Source organism: Pempheris klunzingeri, chromosome 8 (genome assembly GCF_042242105.1).
Source record: "Pempheris klunzingeri isolate RE-2024b chromosome 8, fPemKlu1.hap1, whole genome shotgun sequence".
Classification (NCBI taxonomy): domain Eukaryota; kingdom Metazoa; phylum Chordata; class Actinopteri; order Acropomatiformes; family Pempheridae; genus Pempheris; species Pempheris klunzingeri.
Window position 1 is genome coordinate 27,043,439 of NC_092019.1, and position 19,832 is coordinate 27,063,270.

General features: G+C 40.6%; 2 protein-coding genes across 2 annotated transcripts; one reads left to right on the forward strand and one right to left on the reverse strand.

The window, feature by feature from the left end:
• Nucleotides 1–1,336: 1,336 nt before the first annotated feature.
• mettl25b (methyltransferase like 25B) lies at nucleotides 1,337–12,982 on the reverse strand. The gene is made up of 8 exons (XM_070834924.1): nucleotides 12,845–12,982; nucleotides 12,279–12,397; nucleotides 7,011–7,224; nucleotides 6,848–6,910; nucleotides 5,767–5,904; nucleotides 2,664–3,493; nucleotides 1,874–2,058; nucleotides 1,337–1,747 (listed from the first exon to the last, which is right to left on the reverse strand). Exons 1-8 carry the CDS (start codon nucleotides 12,980–12,982, stop codon nucleotides 1,662–1,664), a joined length of 1,773 nt encoding a protein of 590 aa, XP_070691025.1. The 3' UTR covers nucleotides 1,337–1,661.
• A 613-nt stretch (nucleotides 12,983–13,595) lies between these two features.
• isg20l2 (interferon stimulated exonuclease gene 20-like 2) lies at nucleotides 13,596–19,348 on the forward strand. Its single transcript, XM_070836155.1, has 3 exons — nucleotides 13,596–15,005; nucleotides 15,730–15,930; nucleotides 18,199–19,348. Exons 1-3 carry the CDS (start codon nucleotides 14,337–14,339, stop codon nucleotides 18,298–18,300), a joined length of 972 nt encoding a protein of 323 aa, XP_070692256.1. The 5' UTR covers nucleotides 13,596–14,336; the 3' UTR covers nucleotides 18,301–19,348.
• The last annotated feature ends 484 nt before the right edge of the window (nucleotides 19,349–19,832 follow it).

The following is a 19,832-nucleotide window of genomic DNA, read 5'->3' on the forward strand; positions in this document are numbered from 1 at the left end:
AATTAGGACACCCCATTACATATTCAGTTCTTTATTAAGAAACATGTGTATTATTTGCTGTTCCAACAACTTCGGTGAGCGACAAGACTTTTGTCAGGGACTGTAGTAGGGCTCACCTCTATGCACAGTGTTGGCTCTAGAACCAAACTCCTGAAGAGGGGCTGGACTCTCTCCTCTTCTGTTGGACTCCGTCAAGGCTGAACCTTGTCACCGATTCTGTTTGTGATTTTCATGGATAGGATTCTCAAGGCACAGCCAAGGTGAGGAGAGCGTCCGTTTTGTCCGTTAAGTATCTCTGGGTCTTGTTCATGAGTGAGGGTAAAATGAGGAGCAAGATGGACAGACGGATTGGTACGAAGTCTGTACCGGTTCATTGCAGTGAAGAGGGAGCTGAGCCTGAAGGCGAAGCTCTCAATTTACCAGTCAATCTACGTTCTAACCCTCACCTATGAGCTCTGGGTAATGGCCGAAAGAACGAGATAGCAGACACAAGCAGCTGAAATGAGTTTCCTCTGTAGAGCGTCTGGGCTCAGCTCAGTAATTCTATTTCATCCATGCTTTTACTTACTTATATTAAATAACATTTACTTTTTGCTTTGCTGATTTAAAAAACCTATTATAAGCATATAAAATACAATGTTATTAAACACTGCATTAAAATATCAACCGGTCTATCAAATAGATACTGTAAGCCATGAGAATGCCTCATTAAAAATAATGTTTCTGGCAGTTTGTTTTGGAGCCCCACTGCCCCCTAGTGGGACACATAAACAGGTAAATAATTAAACACATTTCAACTTTAAATATTCGGGATATTGATATAATAAAATAATTTTGTTCTATTGTGTTTTGAATATCTCAGTTTGAATGTCTAGCTTTACCTCGACCCATATTCTTTATCAGCTGAAAAAACATTACACACTTTAGACAATTCTAGATTTACAGTACAAAATAAGTTGCCAAATGCCCATAACTAAAATGAAAAACATTGGTTTTGTTCATTGCCTTGAGACACAGATACAGTGAAGCTCAAAATGTGCTTCACAAAAAGTACAGGAGTAATTAAATTAAAAAAAAAAGCAACATCACAAACACATACTATATGATTGTTTGCACGGAAACCAAGCTATGCTATAAAAAACAAAGCCAAACACAAGACTGCTTCTGTGCTATTATGAAGACACTGAGTGATACTGTATCCAGTGTGATATGATGTCAACAACCCAGTGTTTGTAGTGAGTGTCCACTTTGGTATAGCAGAGGCCAGAGCTTTAGATTTACACTGTGTTGCTGGAGATCTGAGAGGTTCCACTACAAGGAGACTGTCAGAGAAAGTCCAAATGCCAGCAAAAAAAACTTCCTCAAAGTTCATTCTTTAATATCTCCAAAAACAGAGGCTAAAAGCAAAACAACCTTAAGGATAGTACTTGTACAGCACCTTTCAAGTCTTCATTCACTTCATCATGCGGACAGGAGGAGCTAGGGATCGTTCTGCTGATCTGCTAAATGGTGGATGACCTGCTCTGCTTCTGAGCCACAGCTGCCCACAGTTCCTTACATTGTTTAAGAGGGACTTTCGTGATCTTGGGTCACATATTATTCTCACAAAGTGGGATTTTTTTCCACCAAAAAGTGATTAATGTTTGAATTGGGTTTCTTCCCTATCCATGTGACTTCAGAGCCACCAGCACAAAGTTTCTTGGTGAAAAATTTGGGTCAAAGAGCGGAACCAGTTGACTGTTCACACCTGCAGAAAGATGAGTCTTTATTTAGAGCTCAAGGCAAACAAAAAGAGATGCGGTTATATATAGAGTGTAACAGTAGTTACAGTTGCAGTTTATCAAAGGTTGTGTCATAGTATCCAGCAGCTCACCGTTCTCCTGCAGGTAGATCATCCTGTCCAGCAGCACTAATGTCTCCACCACAGGGGCCATTAGCAGGACTAGGCTGAAGTATGCCACTACCCTGCCTTGCTGCTTCAACATGGCCTCTACCCGCCTCGGGTCCAGAGGTAATCCTGGAGGCAAGCCAACACGAGGAAGACCAAGACGGGCATACCTGCAAGGGAGCATGGATGTAGAAAGAGGACATTACAATTAATTACCAGCTTTGTGAGATTATGATGTGTTGAAAGCCCACCCCTGGTCACCCAGCTCGTTTTGCATCATCTAACAGACATTTACCAGCTCTAGAGCTTTTTTATTGATTGAATAACTGACTTACATTACTTATATTTTCCATTGTGTGTTTTCTTAAATTATATTTGCAGAAATTTAAAATACAATACAAATTACGTGATTCATTTATCATTTAGTCCATAAAAAATAGAAAATAAAGAAAAGATGGTGAATCACAATTTCTCAGAGCTCGAGGTGACATCTTTGAAATGACTTGTCTGACAAAAAGTCCAGACATTCGATTTACCATTACATAAAACAGAAAAATACAAAAGCCTCATATTTGAGGCCACGTAATTTGGGACCACAAAATAGTTTTGCTCAATACATGACTTAAATGAGCTGGTTTCTGTTGATAAACTAATCAATGTGACTTTTGGGACTCAAGCTGCACAATAGAGTACTTTGTATCATTAAACCTGCTTCTAAACTGCTTAAGAACTTAAAAACTAGTGTAAATACCTGGAGGCTGCAGTGTTCACTCACTCTGTAAATGGTAATAAGTGGGCTTTCCTTATAGTCTGGATTCCTTCCCTGCGCAGATCTGGCCTTGCATCCCTGATGAAGGTTTCCAGCATCGCCCGATAACAGTGTGTCCTCAGCAGCTCACTCTCCTCTCGAAGCCTCCGTACATAGTCCTCAACAGCATGACATGCCCCCTCCCGTGCCTTATAGGACAACTGATGTCCCGGCAGCCCCTGCACCCAGGAGCTCATCGGGTATCCAAACTCTGAGGGAAGCAGTTCCTGGCACAGTGTTGGTGGAGTGGGACATTCTACCTGTCCTGGTGGGGCAGGATTTTCTTTGGTTGTTATTTTCATATAGCAGCATGAAACTGAGGTAATGCCACGTACATGTGGGCAGTTGACAAAGTGGCGGAGGAGGGTGACACTGAGATCACCACAGGCATGGAGACCGGTCAGGACAAAGTCTGGAATGCCTCGCTGGCTGTTCTCCTCAGGATGTGCACACTTGTGACAGACAGGCTGGACACACGAGCAGCATTCTCCTGCAGATGACTCGTCTTGAGACTCGTTCTTGCTCGACTTGTGTTGTGATGTAAAATCAAAGTCCAGTGAGCGAGTATCAGAGTCTGTGGAACCACAACATGATGTCTGGACCACGTGAGAACATCCCTGATGCTCAGAGCTCTGAGGTCTCTTTTTGCTGGGTCGAAATGGAGTTGGGGGACCTTCATAAACACAAGTTGCAGTATTCAACTGCTTGATGAAGGCCTCCCATGACGCATTGGGGTTTACCCAACCGACCACATGACGGGGAGAGAACTGTGATACTGCGTGCAGAGAGGAGCAGCTCTAGCAAGAAGAAAGACGTTTATTAATTTTGGTGTTGATGGTTTTATAACCAACAAATACTTCACCCCTTTTGTCAACACATAGAGAATGGGCATAAACTTGTTACTTTAAAGCAGTGGTTCCCAAACTGGGGGGTGACTGACAGAACGACTGAGGACGAGTTGTTCAAAATCATTGATACTTACTTGAAAGGGGCTAATATCTGAACTGGAAGGACTGTGTGGGGATCTGCACAGATGGGGCTCAGACAGTGGCTGGGAAACGAGGTGGCTTGTCAAGCGCGACGCCCCTGATGCGCAGTGGACGCACTGCATGAGAGAGGCGCTCGCGTCTAAACAGCTGAGTGCCGTACTGAACGATGTAATGACAGACATCATTGCCACAGTAAACTACATTAAAACAAGACCCGGATTTTTACCGCACTGTGTGAGGAAATGGGATCCAATCACACAGCTATTTTGTTCCACAGCGAGTCCCAGTGGCTGTCACATGGTAATGTTTTATCTGGGGTGTTGAATGAGACACACACACAAAAGGGGGGGCGCTGCAAAAAAAGTCTGGGAACCAATGCTTTAAAGAAATATACTAACTGTGTCTGGTTCACTAATAATCACAGAATGGGAGTGAAAACTGTCAACAGGCAAGACTAAGAGCTTCAATGTTTGGCTTTTTGGAACCTTTCAGTTAAGAAATATGAGGCTTAAGATGTTATTTTGACAAATCAATGCTCTTTGAAAACCAACCTTTGTACAGTTGTGCTCATACGTTTACATACCCTGGCAGAATTTGTAAGATGTTTAAGAAAACATGAGTGAACAGGCAAAACATTTTTTATTTTTAATGGGATTCACATTAAACTATAAGGCATCACAGAATAGCACCATCATTAAACAGAACATAGCAATAAAGAAAATCATGAGATGGTCTCCGTTCAAAAGTTTACATACCCTTAGCTCTTAATACTGTGTATTGCCCCCTTTAGCATCAATGACGGCTTGCCGTCTTTGTGATAGTTGTCGACAAGGCCCTTTATTTTCTCAGGTGGTAAAGCTGCCCAGTCTTCTTGGCAAAAAGCCTCCAGGTCCCATAAATTCTTGGGCTGTCTTACATGAACTGCACATTTGAGATATCCCCAAAGTGGCTCAGTGACATTGAGGTCAGGAGACTGATGGCCACTCCAGAACCTTCACTTGTTTCTGCTGTAGCCACTGAAGGGTGGACTTGGCTTTGTGTTTTGGATCATTGTCATGCTCCAATATTTTCTGATAACAAGCTGCATTCATCTTGCCATCAATTTTGACTAAATTCCCTGTGCCGTTGTAGCTCACCCCCCCCCCAAAACATCAGAGATCCACCTCCATGCTTCACAGTAGGGATGGTGTACTTTCCCTCATAGGCCTTGTTGACTCCTCTCCAACAGTGTTTATGGTTGTGACCATAAAGTTACATTTTGGTCTCATCACTCCAAATGACGTTGTTCCAGAAGTTCTGAGGCTCGTCTAGGTGCTGTTTGGCATACTGTGAGTGGGCTGTTTTGTGGTGTTGGCGCAGTAACAGCTTTTCTCTGACAACTCGACCGTGCAGCCCATTTTTGTTGAAGTACCTCCTTATTGTGCATCTTGAAACAGCCACACCACTTTTTTGCAGAGAAGCCTGTATTTCAGCTGAAGTTGCTTCTGCATCCCTAACTGGCAGTTGTGGCTGAAATCTTTGTTGGTCTACCTGACCGTGGCTTAGTATCAACAGAACCACTCATTTTCCACTTCTTTATCAGAGTTTGAACACTACTAATTGGCATTTTCTAATCTTTGGATACCTTTTTATATATTTCATATATATTTCAGTATCCAGAAAATCTGTGCAGCTCTGGATGAAATGTGCAGGACTCTCTCCAGAGCTAAGAAACCCACTGACTATTTATACACAACAAGTCACAGGCGTGGACACTTACCATAATAATAGCCATTTAAACCTGTGTGTGTCAACCTGTGTGAATATTATCAGGCCAAACATTCAAGGGTATGTAAACTTTTGATCAGGGTCATTTGGGTGATTTCAGTTCTCATTATGATTTAAAAAGGACACACATAATTATGTGATAATAAATGGCTTCACCTGACCACTATTCTCTAAATAAAAGAAAAATGTTCCCCATGATCAGTCATGTATTTCAAAAAAATTGCCAATATTTCACTAATTCTGCCAGGGTATGTAAACTTATGAGCACAACTGTATATGGACTAACAGTGTGTAATAAATGTAGCAAAACCAACCTTTTTCTGTTTTTCCTTCTCTAAAGCCCATAGTAGTTGTCCGTCAAACTTGGATGCCATGGCAACCAGGGTGTGATCAGCCTCAATTGCAGTCACAGACAGTCTGAGCCCAAAGGACAGGAAGCGAGTCAGATGGCCCTGTTTAGAGAAGAGCAGTGGAAACTCTCAGTGCTTAATGTGTGATGATTTACTGCCTCTTAAGCTGGGGACACACTACAAGATTTTTTGCCAGATTTTACCCATGATTCCCAGTTGGGCAAAGTCTGCACCAGTCTGCACTAGTTGGCACAAAAATCTATCTCTTAGTTGTGTGAGGGGAACAGACCCGACCCGACCTCAGTCGCAGTCAAACATGTTTGAATTTTTTGAGCCGAATCTGGACGCAATCGGGTAGTGCACACTGATTACCGACCCAACTGCAAACACCTGTTGCCAACAGCCAATGAAAAAGAGAGGGTGGGACACAGGAAATAGCGTCAGAAGACAACGGAATACTGTTATTAGCGGTTGGCAAACAACAAATTGATGCATTACCGCCACCAACTGGTATGTTTGTTTACATTTTAAACTGTCGCCCTCGCAAGAGTTTGATGCGTTCAGTTGGCTTTAGTTGGTTTGACATATGACGTAGTCTGTGATCCCCCATCAGGCGCAGTTAAGCGTGTGATCCCCAGTCTTTCAGTCGTCATACAAAAATCTGCTGAAACCAGTCTGTCAGTGTGACTCCTAGTCTTTCCAAAATCTGTGAAGACTGTCAAAGTTGTGTAGTGTGTCCCCAGCGTTATTGTGACGTGAAGATGTACAGTAAAGTGATAAGTTAAAATACAAACATGTGAGACCTTAATATGACAAAACTCTGCAGCCTGTGAACAATCAGCCCAGTATCCCAAAAATTCCATTTATATTGAACGATTTCATATGGTCGGAATTTTACTACCTATAAACATATGTTGCCCTCCTGCCCCAAGTACTCAATAGAGCACCAAATGTGGATTAATCCACTGATGAAAACAGTCCCAAAAAAATCACTATGTCTATGGCTCGCTAATTGCTATGTCTGGTAACAGTGTGAGAATAATACCTGTCCAGAGCCCACATCCACCACTCTGCTGCAGTCAGTCTGGTCACAAAGTTGTTTTACCAGCTGCAATTTTAAAAAGGAAACAGATTTAAAAACAATGTTGATAGAAAAAGTAGTCTATATTGTTAACAGTAGTGACCATAGCAAATAAGCAAGTTTGTACCGTGCCCAGTTTGCGGATCTCATGCTGTTTCTTGGGTTTGACGTGTTTCCTGAACATGTGCCCCAGAAGACAACTCTGACTTTGGTTTTCCAGGAACTCCGCAGGCTTTGTTGAGGCGGCCATTCTCCTTTGCTGGCGGCACTCTCTAGGGAATGCCAAAGCGTGAGCTGTGGAACGGAACGCCAGGAGTGACAAAGGCCACACTGAAGGGTATCTGTAATGACAAATTCTCTGTGGTTATTATTGAGATCGTAAGGCTGGCAATATCCTGATATTTTTCTCATGAGCAACATTCCACAAGGAGCCTGAACTGAACTGCAGCATGAGACCCCTGACAAGTCTGGACAAAAACATTACTTCTTATTTGCTGCCAGGCACAAAAACAAACTTCACAGTCTCTTGATAAGAGGCTGAGCAATGAGCAGTGATTGATTCAATATGAGTCCAACTAATCACCTTATCCACACTTGTCCTGGCCCACTTGGACATCCGGAGGGGAAATTATGTTAAAATGCTGTTTGTGGACTACAGCTCAGCTTTTAAATGTGCAATGCGTTTTAGCCATGTTTTAGTTTAAAACATTTTTAAAAAATCAATTACCAATATGACCTGAATGTATAGAAAATAACAGTATCAACATTTTGTCCAAGACATCTATATATTGGGATTTGGGACTGGGGAGATTCTAATCATACTTTCTGATTCTAAATACATGAATTACACTATTGCCTTCTTTTATATATGTGTGTGTGTATATATATATATATATACACACACACATATATATATATGTATGTATGTGTGTGTGTATATATATGTATGTATGTATGTATGTATGTGTGTGTGTGTGTGTGTGTGTGTGTGTATATATATATATGTATGTATATATATATATATGTATATGTGTGTGTGTGTGTGTATATATATATATATATATGTGACGGCAACAGTGTAATGGCGCTGAGTGCAAAGATGCTCAAGTAAATATAGAATTAGTAACTGCATTGTACTAGTATACTTATTATTGTCGTAGGCTTGATCATTTGCACCCTTCTGTATATTTAACACACCCATTATCAATTTTAGGAGCTGGAGCTTTGTTAACCTGCTTGCATTATACTTGTGCCAGCCTTTTTACCCATCTATGGTTGACTGGTAGCAAACTTGCAAGAATTTATTACAGAATATTATCAGAATGAAAATAACAGCACTAATATACAGTACTGAATGGCATACTGAATATGTACAAAACCAAATAAAAGGATAAAAGATAAAGAATTTTAGATTTAAGTTACCTTGTAATAATAACCACAGTCATTTTCATTTTCTAAACCTTAACATAAACCCAGCAGTTTACACTGAGAACACCGATGAAACTGTACAAACCTGAAGGACACATATCGACTCCACAGCCATCAACTAAGTATCTTCGTTTGAGCATGAAAGGACAATTAAACAATGGACAGTTCAATCTCCTCTCTACTTTCACACTTCACAGAAATGCAAACTGCATCCCTTCTTGTCTCTCTAACAAACCCACAAAATCACAAACTGGTTTTTGACTGTTTGATAACCAGAGCTTAGTTGTAAAACCCAAGCAGATTCATGAGTTGAAGTGAATTAATTTCTTTCCCTTTTTGTGCTGTTTAATAATAGGAAGGCACTGTTCAATCAAACAGCAAACCAGCTTATGTTACTCTACACATTTCCGTGACAAATGCTTCCCTCTCATTGAGTTCAGAGCTAACCGACTTACAAAATTCAGTTTTAATTAATGGTTTTCTCATGTGGCAATTCTGCCATCCAGTGTTGAACAGATGAAACGTCTTAAGGATTCCGCATAATTAAAACATCTGAGTTTAAGTTAACTCACTATATAATGAAACAAAGTTTATGTGATCTTTTTGTTTATTAGTACTAGTATTAGCAGAATTGAGTATTAAGTTCTAAATATGTAGAAACCACATGTTACCAACTGAAGGAGAATTAACTTTCCTGGCCAAATGAAGATATGTTGAAACAAAGGCCAGGATATCTATATGCAGTGTACTGCTCAGATTATATCAAAATCAAAATGTATTTGACCATTGCTGCATGTAAAATATCAAACCAAATAAATCAGGAGAGTTCAATAAAAGATAAACTGGATTATAACAGAGGCATGTCAGAATATTTAGATACAAAATCAGATGGGAGAATCAACAGGACAAAAGCAGACAGCAAAAAGCTGATAAAAAAGGATGGACAGTAGTTTAATCTGCTGTGACTGAGCTGGTATAACATGGGCATTCCCTCCAAATATTCTGATGTGCCTCTGTTATAATCCAGTTTATCTTTTAAATTGGTGATATTCTCCAAGTTCTCTGGTAATCCTGGTCACAACATTTCTCTTTTCCAATCGTCAAATTCAAAGAAATTAACCCTTTTTTGACAAATTTCCTACTGTGCCATCTGTGGTTGATGTTTGAATTATTCATATTACCACATAATTTGATCAATTAATCAGTCAATCAAACAATCAATCTTTAGTTATAGAGCGCAAATTCATAACAGCGTTATCTCAGGACTCTTTCCATAAAGAGCAGGTCTAGACCAAACTCTTTAATTAGAGAGAGACCCAACGATTCAGGAATTCAACATGAAGGATTCACAAATCCCCACATGAGCAGCATCAGATATTATATTAGGAAACAGTGGCAGGAAGAATTCCCCTTTAACGGGAAGAAACCTGGAACAGAACCATGCTTGGGGGGGGGGGGGGCTTTCTGTTGGAAAGAAGAAGACCACTGTTATGATGGTAGCGACTCAAAGTCCTACCTGAACCGAGTTAATTTAGTGTCAGCAGGTATGACTCAAAGTCTGCCAGCTGATTTTCCAGACAAACAGGAACACACAAGCAAGTTAGCATTGAGCACCTAACTAGCAAAGAACAACGGAATGACCAGTTTCCTCCAACTTGCAACCAGGATACTGGGATACAAGGGCACAGCTTTGACTTCAGATCCACAAACTCAGACGCGCTGAGTAGGAATCAGAATTCCTGATTATGAACACTTTGAAGGGCATTATCCCACTTATACCATGGTCACATGCCACTGAATGTTGACTGGGTGAAGTGGGGACTTAGACCTTCGAAATTCCACGACCATCTTCTTGGTCTTGAGGGTGTTAAGTAGGAGGCCATTGTTCTCACTCCAAAATGGGTATGTAGGAAGACTAAAAAGACCAGATTGTGATCTGATCTGCCAAGTGGTGGAAGGGCTGAAGCAGTGTATGCCTCCTTGACTTAAAGCATAAAGCAGATCAAGTGTCCTGTTTTCAACAGTCAACATTCTGTGTAAAACCAGTCAGATGGGAGGTGAGGCTGAATCTCCTGATATCACAATGAATGTATCAGGGAGCAGGGTTTATATCTTCACAACAGCATCGTGAATGACATCACATGTAGCTCCAGGCCTGGCTCGTGGTTAAACAACAATGGCGACTATGTAATAAAAATTTCCTCTCGCTGTGGCATCTCTGTCTGCTCGTACTGCCGTGAAGCCAGGTAGGTCCACACAGGAGGGGGATTCTCTCATTTGGGCAGCTCTATGTAAAATACATTAGACTTCACAAGTGCCTTAAAACTATTCATATATATTTTCGTGCATTTTGCAACAAAAATATAAAGTTGCTCACAAGCCATAACTCCATTTCCCTGTAAATGAGGGTTTGACTAATATGTGGAACAAGCATTACCTCCCCATTACGTTCTTCTGCAGTGGAAACACTGCTTACTACTCCAGCAAATAGGACAGATCATATATACACCGTAGCAACCGAAGACATTTCTAGTGCATACAGCTCATATTTGCTCAAATTTGTACTTTTCAATCTGTACTTTTTGTTTTAAAAAGGGACAGACTATTTAATTTAATTGTATTTTATTGTGTCTAAGTTTCTGTTCAATTTTGTATTTTAATATTTTGTATTGTTGTGACGACCTCTGTACCGCACTCTGGCACAACAATTTCCTCTGAGATAAATAAAGTCGGTCTTATTCTTATAGATCCCTTTGGCACAGCTGTTGGCCAGAAAACTAATGTTAAGCTACCAAGATTCACCGTAAATATCCCTGTGTACGGTTGACAAACAGTAAATATAATGTCACGGCGTGTTTAACAACAACGGCAAGCTAGCCAGCTATGTCACTGTACCCAAATGAATATGAAGATTTTCACAAATAAATGAATGGCCAAGTTGGCTGCAGATGAAATAGCGAGTTGAATCTGAGATGATTGCTTGTGCCCTACAGGATTATTGCCCTGTTTTTCTTCACACCGAGTTTTTCAGGATTGCAGAAAAAGACCCAGATTGCAGACTCAACCATCAATATGGTCATTTGTTGTGGTGACTATTGAGTTAATTATCAATCATCATGCCAGTTAAGTTTATTTATGGAGACTGAAGTAGATAAATTGGCTACATTTTTCTTCTTTTTAAAGAGGTGACACCCCCCCCCTTCCCAAGGTGGACTTAACATAAAGTCCTGTTTATCAATATGATTATTAATCATCTCTGATTCCCCAAAGTTGAAAAAAGTTGAATATTTTTAAACTAAAATGTTTAAAAATATTCAATGGATGTCATTTAACTAAATGACATCCATTAAGTAAGTAAATGACAGTGTCAGTAAATGACATTGAACGTATAAAAGATGTGGAATATTTCAACGTTTGGATAAAGTTTGAAGCTAAAAGTATGAATGAGTGGTAAGAACTTGAAAATACTTGAAAAAGTTTCATAAGTGATAAGAACTTCCAGTCTTCCGAACATATTGATCTAGATTTTATGTCTAGATGTTAGAACTGGGACAGCTTAGTATATTCCGTTTCTGCTTGCTTGTATAAATGCTATGAAACTGTTGATTTGATGGAAGAAAGTCTCAAGTATATTTGAACGTTTTAATGTTTGAATGGAGTTTGTAGCTGAAAGTACAAATGACTACTGAAGAGTTGAAAAAGTGTAAAAAGTTACATTTTGAACATTCTTTCCCTTCATTTGAAAAGAGAATATTTGGTGGAAAATGTTGGAATATGTCAGAAAGTATGAAAGACACGAATAACAAAGGTAATGGTGCACATGGCAAAAATGAGCAGAATATTTTGATGCTGGAATAAAGTGTTTATGTTCCATGGCTACATGTGGAAGGAGGGTTAGGGATTATGTGCTGTGAACGCTTTAGAATTTGCACTATTTTTTTGCACATAGATTACAGTTCAGTCGTACCTCCTTTCTCCACACGTAGCATCCAGTAATAGGTCCGCAATCTGTGGATATGTCAGGTCTTGCAGCACAGACTGCCAGGTGTTGGGTAACGTGTGCCAGAGATCTTCAGTAAAAAACTCCTGTAAGGCAATAATAAAGTGATAATTACTAGAGAAACTACAAAAGAGTGGGATATAAAACCAGTCCAGCTGATACAGTACAGTGACTTTCAACAGACTTTTATTTCAGTGAGTGACTGCTGCAGCTGATCCACCAGCAGGGCCTAAATATTCACATACTATGAGAATACTCCACTATAATTAAAAGTCCTGCACTCCAACTAGAAAGCACCAGCCCTGTCACTGACCTGCTGCAGGTCGAGGAAACAGCCAAACTAAAGGATGTGGCTACAAGCAACAGCACCTCATTTCCACGGACCCTTTAATTGTCAGGGTGTCTTTCAGAACACAACAAACTCATTTAGCAGTGCCTCTTCATTTTGAAAAGTAATAGAGCCTGACACAGCTGACTTCAGGTTCAGCTGGAAATGCTACATACAGTAACAGGAGGAAGTGATTAATACGCACAATTATATAGGAGTCGCACAGGTGGCCGTAGTGAGACAGGAAGGCGGTGAGTCTCTGCGCCAGCTCTCTGTGCTGCTTGGCTGAGAGGCTCGAGGCAGACCTCTGCACACCCTCAGCTGCTGACGCTTTAACAGACATTTTTACCAGTTAAGACGAAATGAGTCCAAAACAAGACAGAGACAGGCACTACTGTCTGTGAGGTACTTCAAACTCAGCCTTTGCAACACACTTTGTATCCAACAGAAGGCTGCTGTCAGCCGCTAGCTGCCGAGCTAACTGTAGCTGTTTGAATTATGTGCCCACGGCTGGAGGAACCCGTGTAGAATGCCGATGCCTTCAGGTGCTTCCCGTGAATTCCGCGATACAAGTCGTCGCTCGTGCGTTACTTAGACGCAACGTTACCAATACGGTGTCTCAACATTTAATTAATCCCCACTAACTACATTCAATCAAGTCGCACTAATCAATAAGCTATTTGGGCCAAATTGAGGATATTTGTATTGATCCAGTGGTCATTTGCGTCGCTACGTTGTGCTACGTTGCGTGAATATGTGGTAGAAAAGTATGTGGTCATTTGGTGGTCATCAACATGAGCTATTGATTCACGTCGACGGAATTAAGTCCAAATTTCAATCAGTTATATCAGTCGAGACAAGTGTAACACCAGTTATACTTTGAGTACCTATTTCTTCTAGTTTCTAGTTGTACCCGAAGGCAGCATGACCCGGATGTCGACAGTGCGCAGGGAGACTAGTGTGTTCCGGAGTGCAGCAGGTCCGGATTTAGTTTGTATTTTTGAAAGTTGTTTTCACAGATTTTCTAGTCGATCGATATCAGCCTACCTGTGTTTTCAATTACGTGTAGTCGACTTTTCCTTTAAGTAACGATCGAATCGATTTAACAAACTAATGTTCGCTGGCGGTTTGCTATCAACGTTAAACGAGAAATGGATCCAGTTAGCAGCGTTACATTGACATGAATCTTCTTTAAATATACAAAGTAATTGAGACAGTAGCTGTAGGCTTCACTTGCTTGTACACAGCATTGTGTCAGTAGGTCGTAAATGATTAGTTTAGTCGAATCAGTCATTTCCACGTGGAGGATGAAGCCAGTGTAACGTTGGGTCTTTAGTTAGATGACCATGTGCAGGTGACGGGAATCACAGACGTGCTCTTTGCCCTCAGTGACCCCTTGTCATGATCAAGACAGCAAAAGTGAAGTCATAAATATGACTGTGAAAGTGATGCGTTCATGTACCATCTTTAGATTCTTGCTTTAGCAACCAGGTCGGTGCATGTAGTTAAGAGAAGAGTTATGCTCTCATGCAGAGGTTTGATAACGTGTTTGTCTTGCAGGATGACCCATGTAAACTTGTCACAAAGGGTACATACCCACTGAGGAGATCAGATAAGCAGAACTACACAGTCGTTGTTTAGAGAGAGTGCATTGAGGACGCAGTATTTTTGACTTCTGCTGGACTGAGAACACGACCATGTCGGACAACACGACGAACACGTGCTCCTCTGCTGACACGACACAGAGAAGAACACCATCAGGCACCCAGAACAGGAAAAACAAGTGGGTTCATAAAAAGCTGGCACGTTTAGAGAATAGGTGTGCTGATGGTAAACATAAATACAGCGACAGACCAGGCCAGTTCAGACCTTATCAAGCTCCACGCCAAAATGGAGCATCCACAAAGCATCCTTCACGTCCCAGTTTCACACACAACAAAAGTTTACCCCCTTCAAGCAGCACAGCCAGTGCCTCATCCCTGAGCTCGAAGCCTCGGACATCCATACACAGCCAGCCTTCCTCCACTTTAGCTGTGAATAACAGAGGCTGCCATGACAAGACAAAGGAACCTGTGAGCACAAACTCTAGGCCCTCATTATCAAGCAGTCATAAACCCACTGCCACTCAAACATCAGCAAGAATCCCCACAAAGTACCTCGCTATTGACTGTGAGATGGTGGGTACAGGACCTAAGGGGAGCATCAGCCAGCTTGCGCGTTGCAGTATAGTGTCCTATGATGGGGATGTGGTTTATGATAAATTCATAAACCCCTCCGTGCCTGTAACTGACTACCGCACCCGGTGGAGTGGCATCCAGCGCAGAGACCTTGTCAATGCCACACCATACTGTGAGGCTAGGAATGAGGTAAGGTCTTTGTTTGATTATACACGTGTAACTTAGATGTAGTCTATAAGCATGTAAGACAAAACATCAGCAAATCATCCAAAAGGAAAATGTGGAACTAGCAAATGTTGAGCTCTTTGCTTGACAAATTACTTAAACAAGTAACCAGTTATCAAAATAGTTTGTCCTTAAATTTGTTCATTGACTTGTGTGTTGTCACATAACAGCAAGGACGACTACAACAAACACAAAAACAGTAACCACCATTTTACTTTTTATTCTGAATCAACTCGGACATCTAAAGGCACTAGTGTTAGGAGGGGAATTAGAGAACTTAATTCTCATGTTCACATAAAAGAAAAAACACAGTGCTCATGAAGCTACCTTTTTAAGAAAGAGATAACACAGTGCCAAAGCTTCACATGGTCCACATTTACAGGTTGTTAAATTGTGAACTAATGAACAATGAAACCTGCAAAGAATTTTTGTGTGTGTTTGAATTCTCCATTTACTGACTGATGTATCTTCACTCTGTTCAATGTAAAAAAAGAATGAATACTGGGTTCCGTAGGCCACATCAGCCTTGGTTAGGCTAACTTTATGTAGTATAAATGTTCTTTCTGTGCAATATGCCTGTCCGTCACAGTCCAACACTAGAAGGCACTGATATAAAGAGTTTGAGATTGGCTGTTTGTGCTGTACAAATGTCATGAAGTCAGTGAGTAAGTGTGTTCTCTGTTGGCAGATACTGAGGCTGCTCATGGGGAAGGTGGTGATTGGCCATGCTGTCCACAATGACTTCAAGGTCCTTGGTTATACTCACCCTGCTGCCTTCACCAGGGACACATCTCAAATCCCTCTACTCAACCTGAAGGCTGGTTTTGCAGTTAACGAGTGTGCCTCACTGAAGAGACTAACCAAAGCCATCCTGAACAAAGACATACAGGTAGGAGGAATTCTACATTACAAATGAACGGAACTATGCAAATGTTTTCCCACCCAATCATCATAGCAGCAGACTTCCCAGTGCCAGGAGCAAATTAAAATTTCCAGGTGTAGCCTCTTCGCATACATGAACCTCATTATGCAAAATTTTGATGGCAGTTTTATGTATTAGTCTCATGTCTGATTAATTGTCATGTTTTATTTAAGAGCCCCAAAGGTTAATTCACTAGGTCGGACCTAGCCACTCAGTCACCTAGGGTTGATGTCTTCAGGTCGATTGGTTGATTGATACGCTCTTCTGCAAATAAATTCTCATTTGTCGGACAGTTAATAGTGTAATTTTCGTAAGGGCAGTGGTGAAGGTATCACAATCCACCCTTCGCAGGAGACTTTGGAATCAAAAATACAGAAGCTAAACCAGAAGATGCAAAGCATTAATACTAAGGGGGGCAAATTGGAATCTGCAAAAAAATACAGAGATGAGGCTCAAAAGTTCTCTGACAAAGTTTTATGGACTGATGAGATGAACAGGCATGAAATTAGATCATTTCTGGGCCATTTTGCTCTTTGATGAATAAAAATGTATTGAGGCATAACACCCAAATGTAGGGCACCAAGGCCAAAACCAGTGATGCTATAACAGTAAGTGATATTACACTGTATGAAGACAAAACAGTATACAATCCACTATCAATTAGGAGTCAGTGTTCACACTAATTAACTTATGAATATAGATAAAAAAACAAATAGCTGGACATGGAAAATATTTCTCATTTTTTGATATTACAATGTGTGGGAGAAATAGGTAAATATCAATGAAATATGAAGTAAAACAATTTAAATATGTATAAAAAAAAGTGTCTAAACATAAATAACATGAATACAATTTTAATATCTTTATCAGATGCTACATAATCACCTCTCTGAAATCTAGAAGTCTTTCATGAAGCTGTGATCTAATGTGCTGCATTAATCATATTGTCTTGTTCCTGGTTGCCAACATTTCTGTTAATGGTGGTGATTTGAGTGAAGCACTCAAAGCTCTCCTTCTAGCAACTTTCTCTCTAATTCCATGGTTGTTTACACGCTAACCAGATCTGGTAGTAGTTACTTAAGATTATGTTTAGCTATTCCTCTGCCTCCTTTAATGATAATGGTACACACTAAATATTGTTTATTAAGGTGAGTCTCAGCAACCCCCCTTGTTCAGTGCCTTTTCAAGGCAGGAATGATGTGTGGACAGTTGTGTAGGCAGAACAAGGGGCTGTTTTAGTTGTGCCAGCAGCAGATCTACCGCTACTGCGACACGCAGTAGAAGTAGTGCCATGGTTTGGGCTTGCATGGCTGCCTCTGTGGTGGGCTCATTTATCTTTAGTGATGATGAAGCACATTACGGCAACGGCAGAATAAACAAAAACATTTTGTCTGCCTTCTAAGAGGGAAGAAAAATGCATTCAAACTGATCCTTCATCATGCAGCAGGACAACAAACCAAAATACAATCCAACACAACCAAGGAGTTCATCACAGGGGAGAAGACTGGCCAAGTAATTCTTTAGCATGCATTTCAGCTGCTCCCAAAACAAACAACAACTAAGACGGACTACAGTGAAACCAGATGAGCATTACAATAGAAGAAAGCAAAAATTTGATGAGGGTCACAGGCTTAATGTAGTTATTGAAATCAAAGGATTTGCAACTAAATATTAGGTATTATTCACTTGGATCTATTTTATTAAGTATATCTGTTCCCATACTGTTGCTCACATGAAAATTGGGTGTTCTATTACTAAAGGTGCCGCCTTGTATAACAGATTTAGATGTAAATACTTAAAAATAAAAGCTGACATGCTGATCTCTTGTCTTATGTTCATCTTTTGATGTCAAACCCAGAGGTTTTTCGTGCACAACAAAAATAAAGGCATTGGCTTTGCTGTTGGAATAGTTTTGGAGAGGACTAAGCTTGAGTGACAAAGAGCCACTACTAGAGAGATGAAGCCAGCAGAGTTAGTATTCCATATCTTAAAAGGGCTTTTTGGTTTTGTTTATTGCACTCTAAGTTAGTTTGTAACACTCAATTCAAACAAGTTCTCCTCTTAAAAAGAACTGAAAGTGTCTGAAATCCAGTTCAGTCATGAACAAGTCTATAGTGAATTAAGAAGATAAACTGCAGCGTAAAGGAACCCTGTAGAGTTGCAAGAATGTTTTTGCTGAAGTGTTTAAAAATGTCTCCAAAGTGTCATCAAACATGTCTCCTCTTGTGTCCTCAGACCGGGAAGAAGGGCCACTCTTCTGTGGAGGACGCTAGAGCCACTATGGAGCTATACAAGCTGGTGGAGGAGGAGTGGGAGAGGAAACTGGCCTCTAGTTAGAGACAACATGGAAATAAACAGACTTTAAATTGACATGTGGTGTGACATGTATGTGCTTTGGACTGATTGCCTGGTTACAGGATTGACTGTCTGATGACATGTGAATGAAGATACCAAGGAAACCGTAGCTGCCCATTCAGTGTACTGGATAAGCTTCTACCAGTTGCCTGAAATTTAAAAGTAACATTGTCATGGGATATATAAATGTAATAACTGTTTGCTCAGACACTTTGCATTGATCTTCAGTTTCAACAGTGTCATTCTTTCTCAGGATTTGCATTGTGTGTAAAAGGTGCTCCAGCTGCTAGGGGTTAGTAATGCATTCATTCCAGCACCAAGTGTGCATTATTTGATCCTTTAAACCCCAATCCACCTGCAGCTGTCTTCCAGGACAACATTAAACCCAGAGTAATAGTCACACCACCTGTGGCTTACATTTCAATATGGATGATTAACAGTCTGACCAAATTGCCACTAAAGGAGCCCTATCATGTTTCACTTGTCAGTTTTTATTTTTACCATTGGGGCCTGGGCACTGAACTGATATGGTTCCTGGCACAAACTGTGCAGAACCCATTGTTTTTGTTAAGATTATTATTTTTTCTCCTGCTGACTCACATTGTTGACAGACTGAGGATGGTCACCAACTCAAGAAAATTGGCACAGACATCAGAACTAGCAAAAGTTGCTATGGTCTGTGGTGAATTGGCTCAGGTGTGGTCAGCAGGCTCCATAGTGCCCTCGAACACCAGCTATTTTGGAATAGACAAGTGGAGATACCTCTACCAGAGGTAGAACAAGGCACAACGATATTTTTCATGTTCTCTAAGGTGTCCCCCATATGAAATGGATTCATGTATTAAAAAAATCTTACTGCAAATGCAAGTGGTTAAATTGACAGATATTGTAACATATTTTTTGTAAATGCAAAGTAGAGCCAGGATGCCTGGGAGATGATACACTTACACTGATGTAATTTCACAATGCAGGCTCTGATTGAAACTGTTTTCTTGAATCGTTGGGTCTCTTAATTAAAGTGGCAATGGAGAGTTGAGAGGTCTTGACTTGTCTAGAGATAACTTATTGGAACTGTAATTGACAGGTGAATTGAATGTTCTGGATGCAAAAGTAATGATTTGAACTAGCAAAAAAAACTCAAGTATGATTATATATCGAACACACAAACACAAAACATCCACTGGTCTATTTTTTTCTTGCTTTTATCCATCTTTAGTATGCAGCAGTGACTCACATTATCCTCTATGGCAAAATGTGTCATGTTTGGGTATGTTTGAAAGGGGCAAGAGCAAAACTCAGTGTATGTCAGTCCCATGTGTGTCATCCATCAACTGGAAAGTCGGCGGTTCACTCTCTGGTTCCTCCTAAGTCAGCATGTCCAAGTGTCACACACTGCTGTCTGGCACATTGCTCTGAAAACATGTTGCTTGAAAGCAAAATGTATCTGGCCTCATCAATGGTTCCTGTTCTCTTTTCTCTTTTGTCCATGCAGGTGGAAGACATATTTTCTTGCC

Bases quoted from the DNA above. Each gene is read 5' to 3' on its own strand.
- mettl25b (XM_070834924.1), bottom strand. From the start codon at position 12,982: ATGTCTGTTAAAGCGTCAGCAGCTGAGGGTGTGCAGAGGTCTGCCTCG. The intron at 6,911-7,010 runs GTACAAACTTGC...TTAAAATTGCAG, and splicing joins AGATCCGCAAACTGGGCACG to CTGGTAAAACAACTTTGTGA. The intron at 1,748-1,873 runs GTGAGCTGCTGG...ATCTTTCTGCAG, and splicing joins GATCTACCTGCAGGAGAACG to GTGTGAACAGTCAACTGGTT.
- isg20l2 (XM_070836155.1), top strand. From the start codon at position 14,337: ATGTCGGACAACACGACGAACACGTGCTCCTCTGCTGACACGACACAG. The intron at 15,006-15,729 runs GTAAGGTCTTTG...CTCTGTTGGCAG, and splicing joins ACTGTGAGGCTAGGAATGAG to ATACTGAGGCTGCTCATGGG. The intron at 15,931-18,198 runs GTAGGAGGAATT...TTGTGTCCTCAG, and splicing joins TCCTGAACAAAGACATACAG to ACCGGGAAGAAGGGCCACTC.